The sequence below is a fragment of the Lepidothrix coronata genome, unplaced genomic scaffold (genome assembly GCF_001604755.1).
Source record: "Lepidothrix coronata isolate B3197 unplaced genomic scaffold, Lepidothrix_coronata-1.0 Scaffold120, whole genome shotgun sequence".
In the NCBI taxonomy this organism is placed as follows: domain Eukaryota; kingdom Metazoa; phylum Chordata; class Aves; order Passeriformes; family Pipridae; genus Lepidothrix; species Lepidothrix coronata.
Window position 1 is genome coordinate 1646001 of NW_016690300.1, and position 22616 is coordinate 1668616.

The following is a 22616-nucleotide window of genomic DNA, read 5'->3' on the forward strand; positions in this document are numbered from 1 at the left end:
CCTAAAAAATCCACTGCGCAGGCTCGAAGGGTTAATGACCTTTCCCAAATCTTCGCTCACGAAGACTGGCCATTATATATACAAGGATGTGAAGCCTTAAGAAAAAAATTATACACTGCTATATCTGCCTTCTGCTGCATAACCACTCTCCTCTTAAACAGAGTGCCAGAAATTAAGGGGTTGAAAAAGCCCCCCCCCAAGCAATAGACCAGGTGCATAATGTGCACAAACCTACAAAGTGTGCCAGAAGCAGAGAAGGTGCCTACGAGTAATGGAATTCACCCAGACCTGGTCAGACTAATGTAAATACATTATTGTTCTACTTCAAACACCCCAGTCCAGAGGCAGTGAGATCATTTTTGTCAATGAAGAGCACAAATGGAAATCACAGCTCCAAGCTCTCCCACGGGATAAAAAGCACGTTCTCAGGGTGTCACTCCCACTTCCGCACAGCCACACTCGCTCCCCAAACACGCTTTTACAGTCAAGCCCATTAGGGTCCCCAGCTTTCCCTTTTAAGCCAGGTGCCCTTCCCACCCTGTCCCGGGAAGGGCCACAGGCTGTGCGACCACATACACCCCGCGCGTTTTGCGGCTGAAAAAGACAGCGAGACCAACCACCTGCGAAGGTACAAGAGTTACCTCAAACCTAAGTAAAGCTGCAGGGGACACACCTCTACTTCTAGCTTCATTCTTCCCTCCCACTGCTTCAGCCTTCGTGGGTGGAACGCTGCAGGGCCGTGTCAGGCAGCACACCCCGGAGCGCTGGAACGCATTCCAGGGACGCAGCGGCCCTTGGACACGAGCGCGACCGGCCGGGCACTCCCAGCCCGCCGAGCCACCCGGCGTGCCCGGGCAGCCTCGGGATACAGAGTCCTTCAGAGCGGGCTTCTCCACGAAAACACCGGATAAGGGACAAACCCCGGGAACGGCGGTGATTTTAAGAGAACCTCCACCCCAGCGCTCCACCCGCGACATAACACAACCCCCAGGCCCGAGAGCTCCCAGGGCCGGGCCCGAACGCGCACGGCGAGCCCAGAAGGGCCTCAGGGCAGCGGGCGGGGAGCTGAACGCGGCCTCCCCGGACCCTCGGGCACAGGGAGCGGGGCAGCCCCGCAAGGCCCTCCCGGGACACCCCCGGGCTCCAGGCAACGGGTCCCGCCCCAGGTGCGGCCGCCGCCCCCGCTCCCAGGCCGAGCGGCAAGGGGCGCTGGGCCGGACCTGCGGCCCAGGGATAGCGACGGGAAAGCCGGAGGATCCCAGCCCGTGCCTTGTTTCACTCACCCGCCTGCGAAGAGATGCACCAGGGTGTCTCTCTGGCTCATCCTCGTCGCCTGCGCCCGGAAAAGGAGAACGAAGTGCCGGGCGCTTCCGCCCCGCGCTCAACGCGGCGCAGCTGGCGGGGCTGCGCTTAAATACGGGCCGGGCGGGCTCCGCCTCCCGCTCCCAGCTCCGCACACACACGGGCCGGGCGGGCTCCGCCTCCAGCGCCTGGCGGGGCCCCGCACACACACATGGGCCGCTGCCGCCGCTCCCTGTGCGGGGGGGCCGGGCCGGGAACCGCCTCCCTCTCCTCCCGCCGCGGCCGTTGCGGCGCGGACTGTGGCCGACATGAATATGCATAATCATGAATATGCATAAATATGAATACGCAACGAGCCCTTGGGCTAAACAGACACGGCTATTGGCTGCGGGGTGTGACGTCACCGCAGGAGCGGGATCTGCCTCATGAATATGCAACACCCCCCCGAAGTAAACAGAGGCGGCCGTTGGCTGCGGGGGATGTGACGTCACCGCACGCGCTGCCTCATAAGCCGGGCGGGGACACAGTGGGGTTTTTTCTCCCTCAGGCCGTGCGGTCGTGGCGCAGATACAGCGGGACCGGCGCTGTCGTGTCCCTGCCTCCCCTTGCCTTTTTCTTTTCTTTCTAATTGGCATTATAAGTGCGTATAAGTATCTAAAGCCGGGGTGCCAAGAGAACAGAGCCAGGCTCTGCTCGGTGGTGCCAGCCAACAGAACAAGAGGCAAGGTGCAGAAACTGATGCCCAGGAAGCTCCCCCTGAACGCGAGGAAGAGCTTCGTTACTGTACTTCTTTACTGGGACAGATCGCCCAGAGAGGCTGTGGAGTGTCCCTCACTGGAGAGATTCCAGAACCGCCTGGACACAGTCCTGTTCCGTGTGCTCTGGGATGGCACTGCTGGAGCAGGGAGCTGGGAGCAGATGCCCCGCTGTGGTCCCTTCCGACCTGACCCATCCTGTTACCTGCAGCTCCCTGGGCCCACAACGTGCCCCTGGGCAAAGGGCACATCCAGCTCCTGCAGAAAATGTGTGGGAAAGGGGTATGAAAAACAGCCCCAGTGCCCCCAGCACCCCCAAGCAGTGATATTATTAATGTGTGTGGTGCCCTTATGTTTTGTTTCCTCTTGTTTTCAAATTCTAGGTCATACCCTCAGCTCCTGAAGCAATGCATCTCCTCAAAGAGCACCCAAACAATGGCCCCTTGCATGTGTTTCCAAAGTGAGCATCCTGACTCACTGAGCAACTTTCAGCTTGTTTTTCCTCAAAAATACACAGATAAAGGAAAATAAATAAGGCTAAACAGGCAAATACTTAACATCACGTGCAAAATTGTTGTCAGGATTAATATTTTGAAAATCCAAGCACCTAAAACCACATAAATGGCTAACTAAAATCTTCATGAATATCCACACAATAAATACAAAAATCTTCCGAAATATAAGCAGCTGTCTCATAATAGCACAACAATTTTTTATATGTGTACTAATAAACCAGGAATGCATCCTCTGAGCAGGTGAGCTGATGTGGAAGAAAAATAAGCTGGAAATGTGAAGTGAGATTTTGCAAGACAGGTGGGATTTAAGGAGGAGGCTGGGTGGGAGAAGTGTGAGATGTGGGGGTACTGGGAGAGAAAGTCGTTACATTGAACTGGGACAAGTAAAAGTAGGACAACGATTTTGCAGTTGCTGTTCTGCATTGCTACTCCTCACAGAATGCAGTTGAAACTAATGATCAAATGACTGATAATTGTTCCAAAACAGAAAAACAGGCAAGACTTTCATGAGCCTGTAGTACATGTACATGAAATATGTTAAATTTAACATTCAGAAAGTGAGAAAGGATCATGTGCTGCTAGGCACAAGTTGTCACAGGGAAAAGAGTAAATATGTTCAGGTTAATTAAAACAGATAAAATATTTTGAGGGTACTGGAAAACTCCACCAGTGACTTTATTAAATGCTGCATGAAAGACGGTCATATAAGAAGTACTTAGTGTGAGGTCACAAGTTCAATTTTTTTCCAATTCCCTCAGTAGTAGCTTAAGAGGGAACAGAAGATGGGTTTTCTGCAGGCCATGTGATACCATCCAGCGAGCACATGTCCCAGAAAACTCAAAAGAAGATTAAATACCAAATAAAGGTTCTGTTTCATTCTGTCTCTGTGTAGGTGAATGCCTAATCTGGGAGCTTTTAACTTCATCTGGCATTTATGGCTTCCACTGAGAGAAATGAAAAAATGTAAATGTGATTATTTTCATGAATACTTAGTGAACAGCTAGAATAAGTAGTGCTATTTAAACATTTTATTTATGTAATTAGATACTCTGTAATCTTTTTAATTGTATCTTTTTATAGAAACTGTAGTTTTTCATTGAAATACTTAACAGGCCTCAACTGATATATTTTCAATTTTTATTAGGAGTCTGAAACACTTTGATTCAAAATCATTTTGCAATATTCCTTGAGAGCTGACTACTACTTCTATTCTCCTTGCTAGGCTGGACTCTCTTACTGGACAGCATATCCCATAATGTTTGATGGATATGGATCCTTACGGTGTATTTCTCCTTTCATCCATAGGGAAGAAGTAAGTGTGGAGAGGAAACGCCTCATGCAATCACTCTTTAGAGCCCAGAATGTAAATAAAAGCATCCAGATAGCATGAGGTCCCATTTTGAAAAGATTTTATTCATCCCAGTCTTTGTAAGATTCTATTTTTCCCCCATAATTTTATTGCAGAACCTGAGTAACTCAATCTTCTGTCTTTTTCACCCCTTGATTCCTTAGAAATAATAATTTAAAAAAGAACTGGTTTTGTTGGGTTTGGGGTTTACTTTTCATGTTCTGCTTGGTGTAAACCAAATCTGTAGTAGGACTCAACAAAGTGACAAGGAGAAAAAAATGTAACAAAACCTCCCCCCCCTTGTTTCTGTGTTTTCTGTCTCTCAATTTTTCTCAGGATACACGTACCATGTGCTGCACTTTTTATCTGGTAGTCCTTGAACAGCAAATACCCTTTCTTAAATTTCACAAGTGGCTTTCTGTGTAAAAAAAGAGCTATAGAATACATTAGAATACCTGATTCACCTGGTTTTTTTTTTCTACTCTTTCACAACAACCTAAGGTGGGATAATATATTTTTCCCATGTAGCAGAATCTCTGCTGCCATTTTTCAATTAGGTTCTAAAAATTGCATTTGTATTTTTGTTCAAAACTACTGTGTTGGATATATGTTCTTATTATTGTGGTTATAATGATCCCCTCCTTTTGTAATACTTATATGACCACATATCACAAGTTTAAAATATACAGGAAATGAGACTATAATTCCACATTTGAAACAGATTTAGTGTCATCATGACTTTATTTACCTTATAGTGTTCTTCAAACAAACATTTGGCATCTTTTAAGAGTGCCAAGGTTAACCCACATAAAACAATAGAAAACAATCCCCCTGTGAAATAATATTTGCACTAAGCAACCTATTTTAAAATATTTAGCATTCTTTGATGCTCTGTTTATCTGACACATTATTCCTTTTCCTGACCAAGCTCACAGAAATGTATTTTCTTCCTTCAATAAATGTGAAAACAAGGTTTATTCAGTTGGGAATTTTGATTCTGGGCCATTTTAATCCACTTCTTTCTCCTTCTGTGAAATTGAAATTATCCTGCTGTGGGTTAAAATTATGTATTGATGACATGCAGTAATGGATATATGTATTATATGCTTATTTGGACAGAGGGAAATTTGTATCCACAGGGGACTTGAAAGGTAGGTAGGATCCTTCAGTCCAAAAAATTTTTCAAGTTTGTGTGAATGCAAAAAACCCCAAATAAAAAAAAACAAACAAAACCCAAAACCCCTTTTCTGGTTGTGAATGAGAACCGAGGGTGAGGAACAGAAGACAGTGATCCAGAGCTCACATCATGCCCTTGCTCAGGGAATGCCACGGGAATAAAGCAGGCTGTGTATGGCCTCTGGTGCTCCTGAGAGCTGCAGGCAGAGTCTGGCCTCTCTTTTAAAGCCCTGTGAAGCACAAAAAATATTATGAACTTGCCAGCCTTGAGATGCTGAGGAGTGAGAAGGAAGAAACAAACCTTTCGAGCAAGTAAATCCATGGAAGTTGCTCAAAGCCCAGGAAGAGGCCCAGCTGTGGGATGCTGATTAGTTTTCTTCCTAGAACCTTTTCCTGATCTCCTTTATGCCTTCTTCAAACGACTGTTCCATTCACCGCTTGTCTCCGAATGTCATGAGAAGCCAGAGGAGATGTCTAAGATATTCCATTTAAATCCATGTGGTCAGGAATGATAAGATGTAGAAAATAAACTATGAATACTCAGAATTCAAGCCTAGGAAGTTAAATTTTTATTCACTTCCTTTGTTCTCCCTAATATTTCAAGAGCTTCTAGAAGAACGAATAACTCTAGACTAGTCCCAAAATTGTGACCACTAACTTTATGTTCTCCTTTTAAAATATTTTTAGGAACTCAACATTATGATTTGAGAAACTGCCAGAGCACTTTTCCTTTGCTAGATCAAAGTATATTTTCTTTAAATTTCACAAAGTAATGTTTTGTGTAAGTGCCCTTGGTGTGGGCTATCCTGAGGGTATTTGAAGTTCTCGTGTATCCCTTTCAGAAGGAATAAGGTTGGGTATCCTGCCCTGCATCAGGAATGAGGTGGAAGTGGAGAAGCAATATGCCCCCTGACAGGCATGGCATTCCAGGGTTTAATACCTATTCTGTTGCAGGGCCAGAGTTAGTGGTGTTACAAAGTGTAACAAAGTGTAAATGGGTGAAGTACAGCTTGTTAAATAGCCAGCATTAATTTCCTGATATGTCTGGCTTGGAAATGAGACTTGAGCTCGTGCTTATTAATGACACAGAGAAATCAAACTGCTTCATCTTTGCTAATGAAGACCTGGCAGAGGGGTTAAATTTAGATCTAAAGCAAACCTCTGGGAAGAAACTGGATGGGTTTCTTTAGTACATGTTATAAGAGATCAAGAAATATTTGTGTTTTTTTTTTCTTTAAATACCATTTTCCTCATATTTTATCTAGTTTCTTCCATAAATTCTTCAAAACTGGGGAGATGGTTTTTGTGCTTTCACATAGTGTTCTTTTTGTCTCTGCTTATATGTTTACAGAACTTTTCAATGAAAGGAAAAGGATTTTAGACATATAACCCCCCAAATCCTACATTATTGTCCTATAAATAACTTGCCTTCTGACTTGTGCAACTCAGACTTGAGTAATAAATGCCATCAGCATAAATTACAGGGTTAGGGTTTTTGTTGCCAGGAGTTGGGCATATTTTAAGTTGTGCATCTGGAATAATGGCAAGATATTACAAGGAATGTTTTCTAGCTCATATAATGTACTGATTCTGAAAGTGAACAAAATGAGTGTGTTTGTACTGCTCTTTAGGAATGGTAGAATTGAATTTGTGTAATGTAAATGGTGTAAAGTACAATAGCTGGAGGACCTCTACTCCATCCCAGCAAAAGTTGACCATTCTGAAAGATTTAAAAAGTCCTGAAAATTTATGAATGCACTTCTATCAATCTGGTTACTAATATATTTTTAGCTCCATTTCTTAAATAAGGAAGCAGAATGAGACAAGACAGATGTTTAACCAAAACTATTGGACAGATCAGTGATGGATTTAGAAATAACCTTTTGACCAAGAAAGCCAGTAGGGAGGATATGCTAAGTAACTGTCTTTATACTTTGTGTGGGCCTTCTTCCTCTTGAGAATGTAGCTGCCTTTGTTCCTTGAGAACATATAAACCTCTGTAGTACACAATTGCAAATACACATTTATACGTCTATTCCTCAGTTACTTGTTTACCTGAAGTTTGCAACTTATAGAATCTCTGGAAATAGTCAGAAGATAAAGCAGAAGAGGTCAGGGAAAAAGGATAATAAGGAGGGAAAGAAGAAGAGAAGAGCAGCTGATCTTTGAAAAAGGTGTGGGGTTATCAGTAGCACGAACATGAGAACTGGGAGAGTGGCAGGTAAGACTGAGAAAGAACAAGAGGCAGCGTGATGTGCAAGAGTGGAGACAGGAAAAGTCATGCAATATCTTGAGGTGCTTGTTAGGGAAGGTATAAATTCTGTGTGTTGAAAATTGGGTTTTACAATCAGGAATATGCAGACACTTGGTGAAGAGAAAAGGAAATACTTAATTGTATTGTGCTTGACCCTCATGAGAGCTGTGGGGAGCACTTGGCATAACTTAGGCTGTCAGTTTTTGTGACAGGTTTATTCGAACTGAATCAGGTGTACAGCAGAGCCATTCATGGATGGCTCATCGTATCAGAGAACACTTAAAAGATTTGGTTTGTTTAGACTGGATAAATAAAGGATAAGATAAGATATGACTGCTACCAAAAAATATGTGAAGAGCATAAACTACAGAAACCAGAGAAGTAAAATACTACATAAGCTAAAGGTCAATATTAGCAGAGTCACTAGAGGTCATGAATAAGTTCAGACAGAGAAAAAAAAAGTGAGAATCCCTGATGTGGTTTTCTACAGCACCTGGAGTGTAGAATGAAAGATTTCAAGTATTGTACGCAGCCTATGCTCAGTTGAGTCTCAAATTGTGAGAAGATGGTTAGGGTACCTTGACAAGGCATCCTGCTTTTGAAAGGTGTGAATCCATGATGCAATTTACTTTCAGCCTATCACTAAAGCAAGGGCTCCTGTCCGTAGCTTACTTTGAGAGAGGTGTGTAAGCAATGTCCCACGATTCAGAAGTAAGTTTCCTGATGTGAAAAATTTCAAATGTTTGAGAAATTTACTCACTCCTAAACGAAGCAGAGCTTTGACATTTTTTTTCTCTTTTAATCAAAAGGCAAAAGGAAGTGTGACTCATTTAGAAAAGGTGAATGTGCGACTACATAGGTTTTGCAAAGCTGGAGTAAGCAAACCCAGGGAGCTCAGTAGTAGTGTGGTTACAAACCACACCTCGCTGTTGTGTTTATTGGAAGAGGCTGTGTCTAAGTGCAGAGGAAGGATCCCAGCAGCACACGTTGCTCTCTGGGCTTTAGCATTTTATGTAAGCAGCCTGATTTGGAAAACAGAGCAAACCCAACTGTCTTAGATGTGCATGAAGGCTATGGAAGTGTTTTCAGGCCACCAGCAGTTGCCTAGGGAGTCAGTCACCTTGCTGCTCTCACTTGATAGATGTAGTTTAATAATTAATTTGCATCTGGAGGAGATATTACTTCTCTAGCTTGTCTAAGCCTGGACAAGGAATTTGCTGACTCAGGTGTACATTAGGGGCATACACTTCATTATTGCTAATGAAGTTAAAGAAACATTGCCAGAGACTTTGCTTTTTCACAAGAGATAATGCATTTGAAGTGTTGATGACCAGCTGGACTAGTTGTCCAGCTAGTTGTTTCCTGGATATTGTTAGTATGACACAAAGCTCAGTTATATCCTCAGTTTTGAAGTGTAGGAACCACAGCTAGAAGGAAAACTGTTACATCAGCTGTCGCTACAAATGGAGAATGCTGAGTATTGTTAGCAGGTTGTTTATCCTTATGAGGCAAATATTCTTTTAAATTTTATTTTCCTTATATACAATTCCTTATTTCCTGTAGGCTATGGAAATGTCTTGTCATGTTCCGGATTCTTCTGACAGTCTCGTCTACTTCCAGAAATGGTGAGGGGGAAAAAGTTTGTTTCGGTTTGGTTTTTTAAAAGAGTCAGATCATAGTTGATTTTCTGACCCTGAACAACCTGTGGAAGTGATTCCTTGGCCTAAAAAAGGCACTTTCAGAAATGGAAAGAACTTACAGTGTAAGCAATGCCAGTTTAAAAGACGTTTAACAAAACAAAAAAAGAAAACTTACAAGTTGATCTATTTGATTCAAGATTTTATGGAATACTGATTTGCTTGACCTTTGATAACATTTTAACAAGATTAGGATGAACTATTAATGCTTGCTCTTAGGCAAGGCATCAGGTCAAAAAGATGAAATCCCTATTTTTCCTGGAATTTATTTAGCCCATGTAGGCTCATGTAAATCCTGGGGACACATCATGTCTCAGGTACAAAGCCCTGGTAACTCTTCCTTTCTCAATGCTGTTATTTTCTCTCCTATGGAGCACAAGCTCACTTATTTTTTAACCTGTTCTCTAATCTAATACAGTGAGTTATTTCCCCTAGTTCTTTGAAAATACTCTGGAAAATCTTCTGCACGATTTTTGTAAGTTTAGATGCAAGGAACCTCAAGTAGTTTCATTCATAATGTGCTGTAGCCTTGGTAAAATTACATCTTGGATGAATTTGATCTTATCAGCCTTGTGGAAAGAGCAGTGGTCTTTGTGATGTGAGTGAGATCTGATGGAGGTGGTTTTGACAAATTAATCTTTCAAGTCTTGATCGGATTTGGAGTTAGGTTGTTAGTCACTGTGGTGGGAAGAACTGCATTTAACTTTTATCTATGATATGAAGTGGTGAGGAAATTTGATGTATTATCTTGATTTCATGATAAAACATCTGTCTAAAAGGATGTATGTCTTCCCATAAATGAAATAGAAATTCTGCATAACCCAGCATGAATGGTGACCTACATTTCAAACCCCCTATTTTTAATCATACTGTGAAATTTTCCATGATTCTTTTTAAAAAGAATCTTTGGAATTTCCATCTCTCAAAGTAAAAGAATTTCTGGCTAAGAATATACTCCTTATTCTTTCCCACAATGTTCTTCCAGTTATATTTAAATCTTATCTTGGTTTTAGTGTGCCATGTGAGCAAAGCAGCAGTCTATGTGTTCACAAAGCCAAGTCTGTGTAGATTATGTAAAACACATGTGCTTCAAGTATCTCCAAACAGAATTCAAAAGTTCCTAAATCCAGCTGTGTGCTACACTGCTGGCTTTGTTTTCTGTGTCCTACAAGTTCTGATGATAGATTAGTGAAAGTTTGATTCCTTGTCCATTACAGTGTTTTATCCAGACTAGAGCACAAGTTGAAATTCTGAGATATTTGCCCACATTTTTACATGAAGTTGAGTCTCAGGGGAGCTTTGCTGTGTAACTTGAGGCTTATGTCAGTCTTCTGTTAAAGAAGATGTTTTGAATTATTTTGTAGTTTACTACCATTTACTGTAAACCAAACTCTCTTTCCTAAACACCATCTGTCATTGCAAAGAAATGAAGAGACATCCCCACTGTAATAAAGGTACAGACTTAATGAAGAGAGTGGATGATAGAAGCCTCTGTACTGCAACTTTGTTTTCTTCAGAGATGGGAAAGGATGTCAGAGAGAAAAGGCTGAATTTTGGAGAAACCAGAATGAGTCTGAGTTCTCAGCAGTAAGTGCTGAAGAGATGCCATGGATCCAGCTGTAGGGCATACCCACCACCTACCCAGGGCTCTAAAACTTGTCTAAGCTTAGACCTGTGCCTTAAATGCTGGCCTGAGCTGCATCACAGATGTTGTGCCTGTTCCTGACCCTGTTCATGAATTACTGTTTGTATTTCCCAGTTTGCCCTTGGATCCAGCTTGTTACCTTGCTTTTGCCTGTCAGTCACTGGAGCATTGATGGGACCTGTTGCCATCACTCCCCTCAAGTGCTGTGGGACTGTGTCCTGTGGGACTCACTGCCCAGCCACTGTTGTAGCCATCCTTGGCTCCCTCCAGCCTTCCAACAGGGAGAGCCCAGCTCTTCCTGCTCCATCCCACTGTCCTTCACAGTCTTTTACTGATTTTTGTGGTGCCAATAATAAGAATACTCAAATGATGAAAATCATCATTCTGGATGTTGAAATCATCCTCAGAAATGGATATGATCCATTCTAACATGTAAGGGAGATGGAGGGGGAAGCATATACAACTTTGTTCAAGTAATTGTCAAATTTATATGTAGATGCTGCATCTCTGGGATGCAGCTAACAGTAGAGACACTAACAGCGGATTCTCAGTTTGACTTTGTTCTGAGATAAATGTTAATGAAATGTTAGTTTTGTTTGTTTGTTTGTTTGTTTTAGGAATAAGCACTGAATGACAGTACTCAGATGGTTGGCTTTTATCTTAAAAAATTTGAATTCATAGCATTTGGAGGAAAAGTTACTTGCCGTTCTGCAACAATTATTTCCAGAACAATAAGTTGAGTTGGATCTAAGACTGCTGATTCCTTAAGGCAAACGTAAAGTTAATTTAAGAAGGTATTATTCTTAGAGCTTGAAAGTAACAAGGATTTATCACAATTAGAACTCTGCTTCCCTGTTGATTATAAAAACCAGTGAAACAAACCCTCTACATTATAATCCAACTCTCCTGTGATTATCAGGCTGACACTTTATAAAAGACCTATTGATGTAGCCCTCATAAAGAGTATGTTCAAAACCTCTTTGAAATGTAGGTGTGACAAATAGTTCAAAATACACTGGTGAGCATTACAAGAAAAAGGGTACGTGACACTTACAGGAAACAGTCTTTCCATATTATGCAAGAGAGTTACTGAACCCAATTGCAGTGATATATTTAAATTATTGGGGAGAGGGTTGGGAATCCTGAGATCTGAACATATGTTAAATGATAGAAATGAGACTTTAAATTTCACTTAATTTATATTTGCTGTGAACAGACAGGATTGTTGTTTCCTAATTCTGTGAGTTGCCTTTAAGAATTCAAGTCTAGACCAAGTCCAAGATACTTTTTTTTCCAGCCACTTAGTCACAGAAAGGACTGGAGGTCTGAGCATATGCTGAAAACTGTTCTCTTCTGCACTTTTTACTTGTAGTTATTAGTGATATTTTCCAATCAGAGGAACTGTGCAATCAAAATCAGATGACAAATAATTTGCCAGCACTGCCAGCTGCTGATGTCATTTCAGAAACATAGTTATTTTTGCTTATGATATCAGAATGGGTTGTTGTGGAAGTTTATTTTCAATTTCAGCCTAGTTCTGGAAAGAAATAGAAAAATAGCTTACAATTATAGATCCAACCTTTTCCTCTTTTTGTCACTGCTTTAGAAAAAACAAAATTATTGCTGAAGCAGGATGTTGCTTATATATTTTTAAACAATGCTGGTGTGTAATGCTGCAAAAGAGCAACTATCATGATGTTAACAATATGCAATTAGGTAGCAGTCTCTTAAAAAAACCCCAAAAAATCAAAACCAAAAGTACTCGGTGGTTGTAAGACAGGCTATGTTCCACCAGGTCAGATAAGTATATCCACAATTTTGACTACAGTTTCTGAGAATTTTAATAGTTGGAATTTGGGATTACAGTCTCAATAGAGGGTTGACTTACTTGGCCCAAGATCATTAAATCAATTAACTTCTTGCACTATATTGGAGGTGATGGATGTGTGTGTGTGAAGGAAATACTTCAGTCTGAATAAAACTGAGCCATCCTCAAACAATGTTACACTTCCAGCTTGTCAGACTCTGCTTGGAAAACTTAATTCACACTGAATGTAATCACTTACAGTTCAGTGTTGGCTAATCTTCAACTGAAATCAATAACTCAGCCTGGACAGGGAGAGATTAGGCCAGTCAGAAACATGTACAATGATGTTTGCTTTTGTAGCCTTTTTGAGAGGTCAGGTAATGGAGACATCAATTAAAGGCAGAATAAACAGCAGACTTCTTCCAGTGCAATAGAGTTTTCCTTTCTTAAATGGGAGCATGAATTTAGCTTCAGAGCAAGCTGCCAAATCATTGGTTTTGTTTATATCTGATAGAATACAGACATGGCCAGTGAAAACTTCAATGCTCAAACTGGTTTCATAGAAAGCAGGGTGTAGATTTTGAGTGAAAACATCAGTGTTCAAACTTGCTTCACAGAAAGCAGTGGGGATTTTTTTCAACCTCATTAATTTTCCAGTGTTTGTTCCAATTATTTCAACACGACTTCAACATTCAGAATGACAGTTGTTTGTGATGTATGTATGTGTGAAGGAAATACTTGTTTGAATAAAACTGAGCAAACCTCAAACAATGTGTCACTTCCAGCTCCTCAGGCTCCAATGGAACCTAAGCATTCTATCTGCTGAGTGTCTTTGTCAGTGATGATAATTTCTGTGGTAGGGTGAAACCACAATATTTATCCACTGCCCTGTACTACCTGGGCTGGTTCATGTAAATATAATTTTTTTTCTCCACTGTCTGAAAATCCAATAGACTTGATGAATATCATGTTTTCATATTCCTCAGATGTGGTTTTGTTGTGTGGATATTTTTTGTTGCGTGGATATTTTTGTTCCCAGCCTTGTTTCATAGGCCCCAACCAATGATGCTCCAGGTAATTAGAGATGCTATCACTGAGGCTGTTATTTAACAAGTAAAGTGTATGCTGAACCAGAACATCCGGTGGGAAGTGATTTGGCAGTGAGTTTGTCCCAAAACTAGGAATTCGGTTGCTCTGATTCCAAGGGCTGGTAATGGACAGGCAGAGGAAAGAAATACTTGAGGCCTTTATGGGGTTGTGTTCTGCTCAGCGACAGATGAGGTCGTTTGGCTGTAGTTCAGAAGATTTACAGAAGATTTACAGCCAAAAGGCAACACACTCTGGTAGCTGATGGTGATTTCTTACATTGCATTGGATACCGAACAATTATTTTGCAAGAAGGCATTGCCAGCTGTGAGACAGATGGAGCCATATATGTTTCCCCACCCAAGAGAAAGGTTTGTGTACAGAATTACAGTCAGGAATAAGGCTGAGGGAATGATATCAAAGGTTATTCATACAGAGGTGTCTGGATTTGTAGATAAATTCACTTGCACTGTATGGATTGGTTATTATTTTTATGTTAACTTTCTGACTACAATGGAGTTTTTATTCCATTGAAGTCTATAAAGCAGTAAATAGTGAAGAAGTACTTGGAGGTTATTCCATTCTGAATTCAGGAAAATTGCATAACTTTTGCATTTGGTCTCTTTCCCTTACCTGAAATGGCTGTGCAACCTTCTTCTTTTTCCCCAAAACCAATGGCACCTTGTCACTACCACTACCTAGGAAAGTCTAATGAAGAGCAATGCAACATTTTTTTCTCTCTTACATGCTAAAAAACTCTGCAAAATGAGGTCAGAGCTTCTGCCGTGCTGAGCCTCTGCAGGAAAGCAGAGAACAGTCACCAGCCAGGCCCCTGCTTGCTGGCTGTAGCATCATGTAGGGGGAATAAAGTTCACTCAGCAGTGCTCTGATTCCAGGCAGCAGAACCCTTGGGCCATGGCAGGCAGATATTACACAGGACAGCTGGAGCACATGGCACCTCAGAGCCAACATGTGCAAAAGGAGTGTTGTCTTTGGGGTGAGTTACAGTAGATTTTTTTTAAGTGTTCATATTGTTATTCTCTCTTATAACTTCCTCCTTTAATCTTCTGCCTTTTTAGAGACAATGGGACTGAAAAGACTTGCCCATGCTTTAGCCTTATTAAGTCTCTGATGTGAACATAAAATTAGAACAGTGCTGTGGGGGACTGAGCTCTCAGAGTGTACAGCTAAGAGCGGCTGAGGGCTGAGTTAATGCACCAAAGGTAATTTGCAGATAGATATCTGGATCTTCCTAACAAATTCCCCTCCCTTGTTACAGTCAGCTTAAGGTTCCATACTACTATTTTTTCTTTTGTAAGTAAGAAAAAAAATCACTACTGGGATTAAATCAAGCACAGAGAATTTCAGGTGAGGGAGAATACAATTAAGTTGGCAAAGCCAAATTTTGTCTGTAGTCATAATTGTAAAGATTCCATTCCTAGGCTTTTCAGTCATTTTCAAAGTGACTTTTAAATATAACATTTGAGGACAGATATTTTATATATTTTTTAATTCATCCGAGAACAAATCCCATGTATATGATGCATAATTTGTTTTTATTTTTCTTTTAGGTACTATGTGTATTTCTTGAAGAGCTGTTAGTCTTTAGAAATACTAAACAGACTTTCAATTCAAGCTGAAATTGAAGAGCTGCAGATAACTAACACTGCTAAAATGTTGGCCATGTTGTCTTGGTGAAGACTAGTCTGCCAGGGACAGATCTGAGCGTATCAAAAAAGTAATTCAGACAGTAGGATTCCTGTAGGCTGAGGAATTCTGCATTTATTGTAAAACATCTTCAAGAAAACAGCCAGCTAAGAGGTTGTAAATAATTTGAGCTGGGCTGTAAACACTAGCATATCTGTCCTATTAGTGTTTCACTGTTGAAAAGAGGAGTCACGATTCCAGCAGATGAGTTAGGTCATGGTGTCCCAGTTTAACTGTGCATTTTCTTCTGGCCACGGCCTGACTAGAAACAACACCTGTGAGCAAATATGAGAGTGCAGACTGTGCTATGTGACATTACACACTGGGTGTGTTGCATGATTTGGCAGATGTAGGGGTCCTTCCTTCTATTACAGTGTCCTAGAGATTGTGATCTTTTCCCTGTATCCTGTAACATGCTTTATTAAGTACTTCTGAGCATAAGAGACCAGATATAGTGCTGCATTATCCCTGTGGTAGATTAGCTCACTGATTTCTAATCAGGATGTGTTGAGCACTGTTTAAATTGCCTGATATTAAGTAGACACATATAGTTCTCTAGATACAGGAAGTTCTGCATTCTGCCTACTTTAGGAAGAGCTGGTGGTAAGGTATCTGAAAGATATGACTCCCTTTACTCCAGCCTGTAACAGAAAAATAGAGGGCTCAGCATCTCATATTTTGGCACTTATCTCTGTTCTTATTTTCTACCTGTTTGTCTTCATTTTTGTTACTGCTGTGATCCTATGGTGACAGTAGGAGCTGGAAGAACTGACATATTCATTCCCATTTGGCCTTTGTGGTAGTTGAGCTGAGTTGCTGTTGCACTAACAGCAAGTCCGACTGCCTGGACCCTGCCCAGAAGAATGGAAAAGACAGAGCAACTAGAGCTACTAGATGCAGATTAAGAAACTTCTTCAAAATATTGAGCAACATTTCAGCTTAAATGTATTGCAATCGATTTGCCACAATGTCAAGGGAGTTTTTAATTGTGCTTAAGGATGTAGTTGAATTTAAACAAATTGGAGTAGAAGGACCCACGTGCCACAAAAGCCTTGCTCAGCAGCTTAACCCCAGGGTCTTTAAAAGCAAGGCTGTCATCAGTCAAGTATGATGACACTCACCACAATTGGTCATCAGTAGCACCATTAGTACTCAAGACTGATGAGAGGTTTTCAAATCACCACCAGAATGCCCAGTTACTCTTCTTCTATTACTGAGAGGGTGTTCAAGAAACAAGGCCAAAATTGCTTTGTCACAACACTGTGGGAGTAGTTCCTTGTGGACATCAGGGAATGCCTCTAGAGGTAAATGTTGCTTCTGAGTAAAAGTGCTTCAGACTAGTGGGTTGGTATGATAGTACTAATGCTGTCAAATAGTTAAGATGAACTTCAGAAGAAAATGAGTGATAACCTTTAGAATGATTAATTATCACTCAAAAATGCATTTGGCATTTGTATATGAAATATACTTCTGGCAAAATATGTGAAATACCTGCCATAGGGCAGTTTAGCTGAGCCATCCACTACAGGATCAATCCTGCAGGACAAGACTTTGTGTCTGGTATTGATGAAAACTCCTTGCTCGACAGGAACCACAATACAGGATATTAGAAAGCTATAGCTGGTTCAAGACAGACTGCAGTGGCTGCCACAACAGTTTCCTAGTATTTTCAGAACCTGTAACACCCACAGAAAAAGAGAACATGATAGTGAGAATTAGATGCAGGGAGTCTAACCAGTGAACTTTCAGTTTTGCCATATTGAAGAGCTAAGTTAATAAATCTTACAAAAGAGGAGGACAGCTTTTAGGTGGTTCTGAATTTCCAGAGAAGTCAGGGAGAAGTGTAACAGCCAAGCTCAGGCCTGACATGCTGCCTGTCCTCCTTTCTTGGCATTTACTTTCAGATAAAACCAGCTGGATTCAGAATAGTGGTTCAGTGCTGAGTGCTTCCATGACCTGGAATTGGAGCAGTTATAATTGACAATAGTTCCCTTTCTTCTATTGGTCTTGATAAACAAATTCCTTTTCCTTCCAGTGATGTTTTCAGCTTCTCTAGGTATGCTGCTTTCCTCAGTATCAGTGGCTGTTTGTCTGGTCGAGCCCTTTGGACTCTGCACCACTCCTATTCACATGATGCTCTCACATTCCTCCCGGAGACAAAAATGCATGTTCATGCTGCTGGAGAGTGGAAACTTACTGATTGTACAGAGCTTGGCAGAATCTCCTGTTCCAGCCTCCTGACAGGAGCAAAGAGACAAGCTGCATTTCTGTAAGTGCTAAGCCAATAAAAGCCTCTCACTGATGTTTCTTCTCTTCCTGTCTGTCCCTTCCTCCATTCTTATGATAAGTTCAAAGCAAGAAAGCTTCTTTTTTCTGTGCCTAGGCAGTGATGGAAACAAGGTTTGCAGTGAATAAAGTCCCATTTCCGCTATAGCCCTGCAAGTGGAACTGCCTACAGCAAGTGCTCAGATTATGTTTAATGTCTGACACATCCATCTATTTTAACATATTGTAGCAGAAGATGGAACTGTTCCTTCGGAGTCCCCAGAGGAATTAGCAGTACAAACTGGCTTTCTAGTGCTTGGAGCTCTGTCTACACTCCTTTTAACTCTTTTTTAGCCACAATCCAGACCACAGAGAAAACTGCAGTGAAACTATGAAGTGGCTGCTCTTTACTGCTACAGTTCGATAACTTCATGAATTTATGTTTTTATTGTAACATTAATTTACTTAAGCCACTGCTTGTAGTGGAGGAAGACACCTGTGTATAGGAAGACACCTGTGTATAGTCACACCTGTGTGTGACTATACTGGAAGAGAACAGCTCAGTGCATAGAATATTTTCCCCATTTTCCTTTTTAAAATATTCCAACTAATAAGCTTTAAGAAAATGGTTCAAGCACATCTGCTGACCCCAAAGCCATAGCTATGCAGATGCTTTAGTAGAAGGCTTGGTGAGTTACTCCTGAGGGTTCAGAGTAAAGGCAGCCTGTTTCTACCTTTCCTTCCATTGCTTGAAGCCCTTTTCATGAAGTCCTATAAAACATGCATTTTGAATGAGTCATATTATGGGCATTTACACAGTCAGACCTGCACATTGATTAATGATCAGCATTAAAGGCATGTCTCCAAATTTTCATCAAAATATCCAAGACTGGCTTTTCAGCTGGGTTGTGATAAACATTTTTGCAGACATGCATTTGCATCCAGTATGCCTGAACCTAGCAGAACAAAGTCTTAGTGGTCTGTAATTGTGCTATTAAAACTGCCAGTCTGATATCTGGAAATTTAAGTCTAAAGGCAGATATTCTTACTATAATTCTCACAGAATAGTAAGGAATGATAAAAAGCTGTTTGAGATTGCCTAAGTTTTAGTGCAGTACTGAGTGTAAATACACTGTCAATAGATCTCTGGTGGGTGTGAATGCCAAGGGAGAGGAGGATTAGTGCTGTACCATTAGTTATGATGAAATGTACCTTGAAGAATGTGGAAAACTATTTTTGCTATCAGCAAAATCCATAAGGCTTCGTTTCAGTTAAAAGGTTCTGCTTTCCTAAGAAATTTAAAACCCTGTTGAGCAGAGGGAATCAGCTTACATTTCCAAAATAGACGAGACGGATGAGCTAAGACTTTTCCCCTCCCTATCTGTCTGTTCTCCTCCTTGGCTGCTGACTGTGGCTGTGCTGTGACTCACCAGGTGTTCTGCACGAGGAGCATTTGGGCTGGAAGTGAGTGTGGGACAGGTGAGTGGTTGGAGCCTCTGTCCCCACACTCATCAGTCTGTTCCTTCCTTGTGCCGGTGGCAGAGTGCACAGCAACGTGAGAGCAGCCACTGTTCTGCTGGACTTACAGTTCAATCCTGTATTCAGAGAAAGAAGGTCCAAACTTAGCAGATTTTCAGCAGGATATTGATAAAACATTGATTTGTTCCAGATTCCCCCCCCCCTTGCTGCTTTCTCCTGTCCTATCTGCACACAGTCACTGCCATGATGGCACAGTGCATTTTTTATTACTGTCTGTGCTGCATCACTTTTCCAAAAGGCAGTTTTCCTCTGCTGGTTCTACTTCTGCTGAGAACCCACAACCTTTATAGACTGTAATAATTTCTGAGTGACAGAATTGCCAGAACATGCAATGATGAAGAGGCAGCTTGGCTAAAGTTGGGTGGGCTCTATTTATTATCTCTGTAACACAAACAGAGAGAAAATGTCAAATAGTGAATGGACAGAAAGTCAGACAGTTTGAAGCCCAGGATGCTGTGTTGTTGCTCTCATGTTTTTTTCAGTGGCTTATTTTCCTGTTGGTAAATGATCCTTGCATTGTTTGCTTTTAAGAGAGAAAATTTTCTTTTTAATGGAAAGCAGTGAGAGAAATTAAAAATTTTAAAACAGAGAGAACTTGTTTTATGGAGCTGTGGCCATGGCCAATATTAGAGATTTTGCATAAAAGTGTTTTCTTTAGCTAAAAATACTGAGAACAAGTAGAACTCAGAGAAAACGGAGAGCTCTTCAATGCAAGGAGTGGGTAGAGGCCTTGTTTTGCTTAGCTTGTTTGATTTCAAGATCAAAAAGAAATTTATGGGGAACTATAATGCTGTGGAGGCAGTTGTTTGAACTTTGGATTTGCTAACCCTAACAACTGCTGATATCCTTGAGAGGAAAATCCTTGGTAGCAGTGCTAAACAAGCCCACTGCTTTCATCTGCATTGGGAAAGGCTTTGCTGAAAATATCACTGCTGAGAATAGAAGAGGAGAGAGAAAGAGTTGGTGTAGTATCTGCCTAGAAAAATCACAGAGGTGAAGAAAGAAGTGTTCTGAGTCTGATAAGTATAAAGTTAAGATTAAGATTGAGCACTGGGATTTGATTGCCCTGTGGTTGTGTGAGTTCCCATAAGAGTTGGACTGAATGCTTGTGTAAAGCTTGTATTTCATTCTGAAGTTAGATGGCATGCTTCTCAACCTAGATGGCATGGTTGTCTAGGAAAAGCACATAGAGGTTATGGGAAAAAATCAGTTTTTCAAAAAACTACAACATGGGAATTCAGAAGTCCTGGTTTAGGCCAAAGGTAATTTTGAAGTCATATTGTAGTCTTCCTCTCCTTTTATGATCTGCCCCTGTCTGACCTGCAACAGCTCTGAAGAAAATTGCTGTGTTGACAACTCCTGATAAGGCAAAGCAGAACTTGTACTGGAAACATTCTTCTTCAGGCAGTTATCAAAGTCCTTGCAGCTTCCCATCAAGGCAAACGAATCCACAACAACACAAATTGAATGTGGTTGTTGATCCTGAGTGCTTAAATACCAATCAGCATAGAGACACTGACTATTGCTTTGGCTCGTTATAGATGTTATTAAATACTAATTGACTTTTCCCACCTTTCACCTGACTTGTCTTCCATCTTGCTTTTGAGTTACACTTTGCCAAGCTTTGAACTGTGCTCCCCAACTCCCTTTGAACCCAGTTTCAGCTGGAAGCAGGCCTAACGTGTGGTAAAAAGGGCCTAAAACTGCTTCGTTGTAGCAGAGATGTATCTGACTAGAAGCAGACAGGGATGTGCTTCATTGAGTGTTTCAAACTGCCTTCCAGAGGGGCAGAGCTGAAAACTGTAGCCCTCCTAAAAGCAGTAATGCAATTATGTGTTGTATAAATTCTTTAAAAATCGTTTAATGAAACCCAGCCAATTGTGTTGTTATCAGCAGTGCTGGGGCAGGCAATGTAGAACCACAAGGTGATGCATTTCAAGGCTCCTCAGCACTGGGGTAAAACAATCAGAAGCACTGCAACACCTGAGATTGGTGTGTAAGGCACATATTGAGCAGACAGCTACAAAAGCATTGTAGCAGTACTCTCTAGCTACTAAATATGCACTGGGTGAGTAAACATTTACTACTACTACAGTATTGCTGCTACTACCACCACTAAGCAGATCGTATCTTGAGGGTCTAGCAAGTGTGGCTTTTGGAAAGTTGCTACTTTTTTTCTGCTGATGGCTAAATATGTGGATAGTCACAAGTTATTTGACAGCATATTTTGAGATCTGAGACATTATGCACATCATATTCTGTAAAAACAGTAATTTCATCTATCTGTTATCTTTGCTCCAGAAAAAATCCCTTTGATAAGGCTTCAAAACTGTGTTCTCTAAAGTCTACCTGTAGCCCCTGTAGTTAATAGGCTTGTTTCTGCTGATTTCGTGGGGCTTTGATATAAGAGTATATATGAAAAAAATTTGTGTATTTCATAAGCATTAGGTACAGAATTATCTCTACAAGAAATTGGAAAAAATACACACCCTCTGTTAGTCTAACAGAGTAGTTTTTACATAAAGATGGAAACAAGCACTTTTTTAAAATAACCCCACAGTTCATTTCTAATATTAGTAACAAATTATATAAGCCCTGTTGTGTGAGTCATAAAGAAATCTGGATCAGAGATGTCATTTTCCAAATGATGGCTGCTTGGAAAGCTTCCATTCCTGTGCTATCCACGTTTTTCTGGAGATTTTGGCTCAAAAAATGTAAGCCTAATATCAGAATAATCAGATGTCCCATAGAGGTTCAAATATCAAAAAGATTTAGTAGTGGCTGGGATGAGATGAAAAGTATAGCACGAAAAAAGAAAGAATGACAAAGCAATGACGTGCAGGGATGCTTTTCTGAAGCCTAGGGCTGGTTGGTATTCCCAGGGGTTGAAGTGCTTCCCCTACTCTAGTCCCAACCAACAATCCCACTGTTTGGCTTGTCTTTGCCCCAGCACAGCAGTGGGGAGGACAACAGCAGCATGACTCTGTATCCTAATGATGAGGTGTGCTGGCACAGAGTCTGGGGTAGCTGTAATACTGTCTGCCAGGCTGTCTAAGCACACACATCCAAGCAGATGTAGTCATCCACCTGTTTAATTAAACCAGAGCTCAGTTTCTCAAGTGCTTCTCAACTGGAAGAGTTAAAATGTGCATGGCAAGACAGGAAATAAGGATCATGGAAAAGGACAACTTTACCAATTAGGATTATTTGAGATATTAGGAGGGAAAACCAAAAGGCAGTTCATAAGCTAGGAATACTTCAGACAAACACACATTTTAGGCTAGATGTGTACAACACTTTGTCTTTCTCTGCTCCTTTTGCCTCCATAGGTGACATAGGGTTGCAAATATCCCCTCATGGTGTGGGATGGTGGTGCATGATGCAGCCAGCAGTTGGTCAGTTAGGCCTGGTGTAACTTCAGTGCCTATTCTGATCTCTTCCTTTATCACATCATTCCTCTTGGAAAGTCTGTAGGATAACTCTGTGGGCAGGGAGGGATTCTGCTTTCTCTGAGAAGAAA

At 41.2% G+C, this 22616-nt stretch overlaps 2 protein-coding genes across 2 annotated transcripts in view; one reads left to right on the forward strand and one right to left on the reverse strand.

The window, feature by feature from the left end:
• Nucleotides 1–1412, reverse strand: part of SLC25A36 (solute carrier family 25 member 36) — a 32893-nt gene extending 31481 nt beyond the window's left edge. Inside the window, exon 1 of the mRNA XM_017825538.1 lies at nt 1284–1412. Within this exon, the coding sequence (XP_017681027.1) occupies nt 1284–1324 (41 nt within the window). The 5' untranslated portion in view covers nt 1325–1412. The remainder of the gene's footprint in view (nt 1–1283) is intronic.
• Nucleotides 1413–17505: 16093 nt separating this feature from the next.
• PXYLP1 (2-phosphoxylose phosphatase 1) overlaps nt 17506–22616 on the forward strand; it is an 83771-nt gene continuing 78660 nt past the window's right edge. Inside the window, exon 1 of the mRNA XM_017825588.1 lies at nt 17506–17561. The gene's annotated coding sequence lies outside the window, so the exon portion shown is untranslated. The remainder of the gene's footprint in view (nt 17562–22616) is intronic.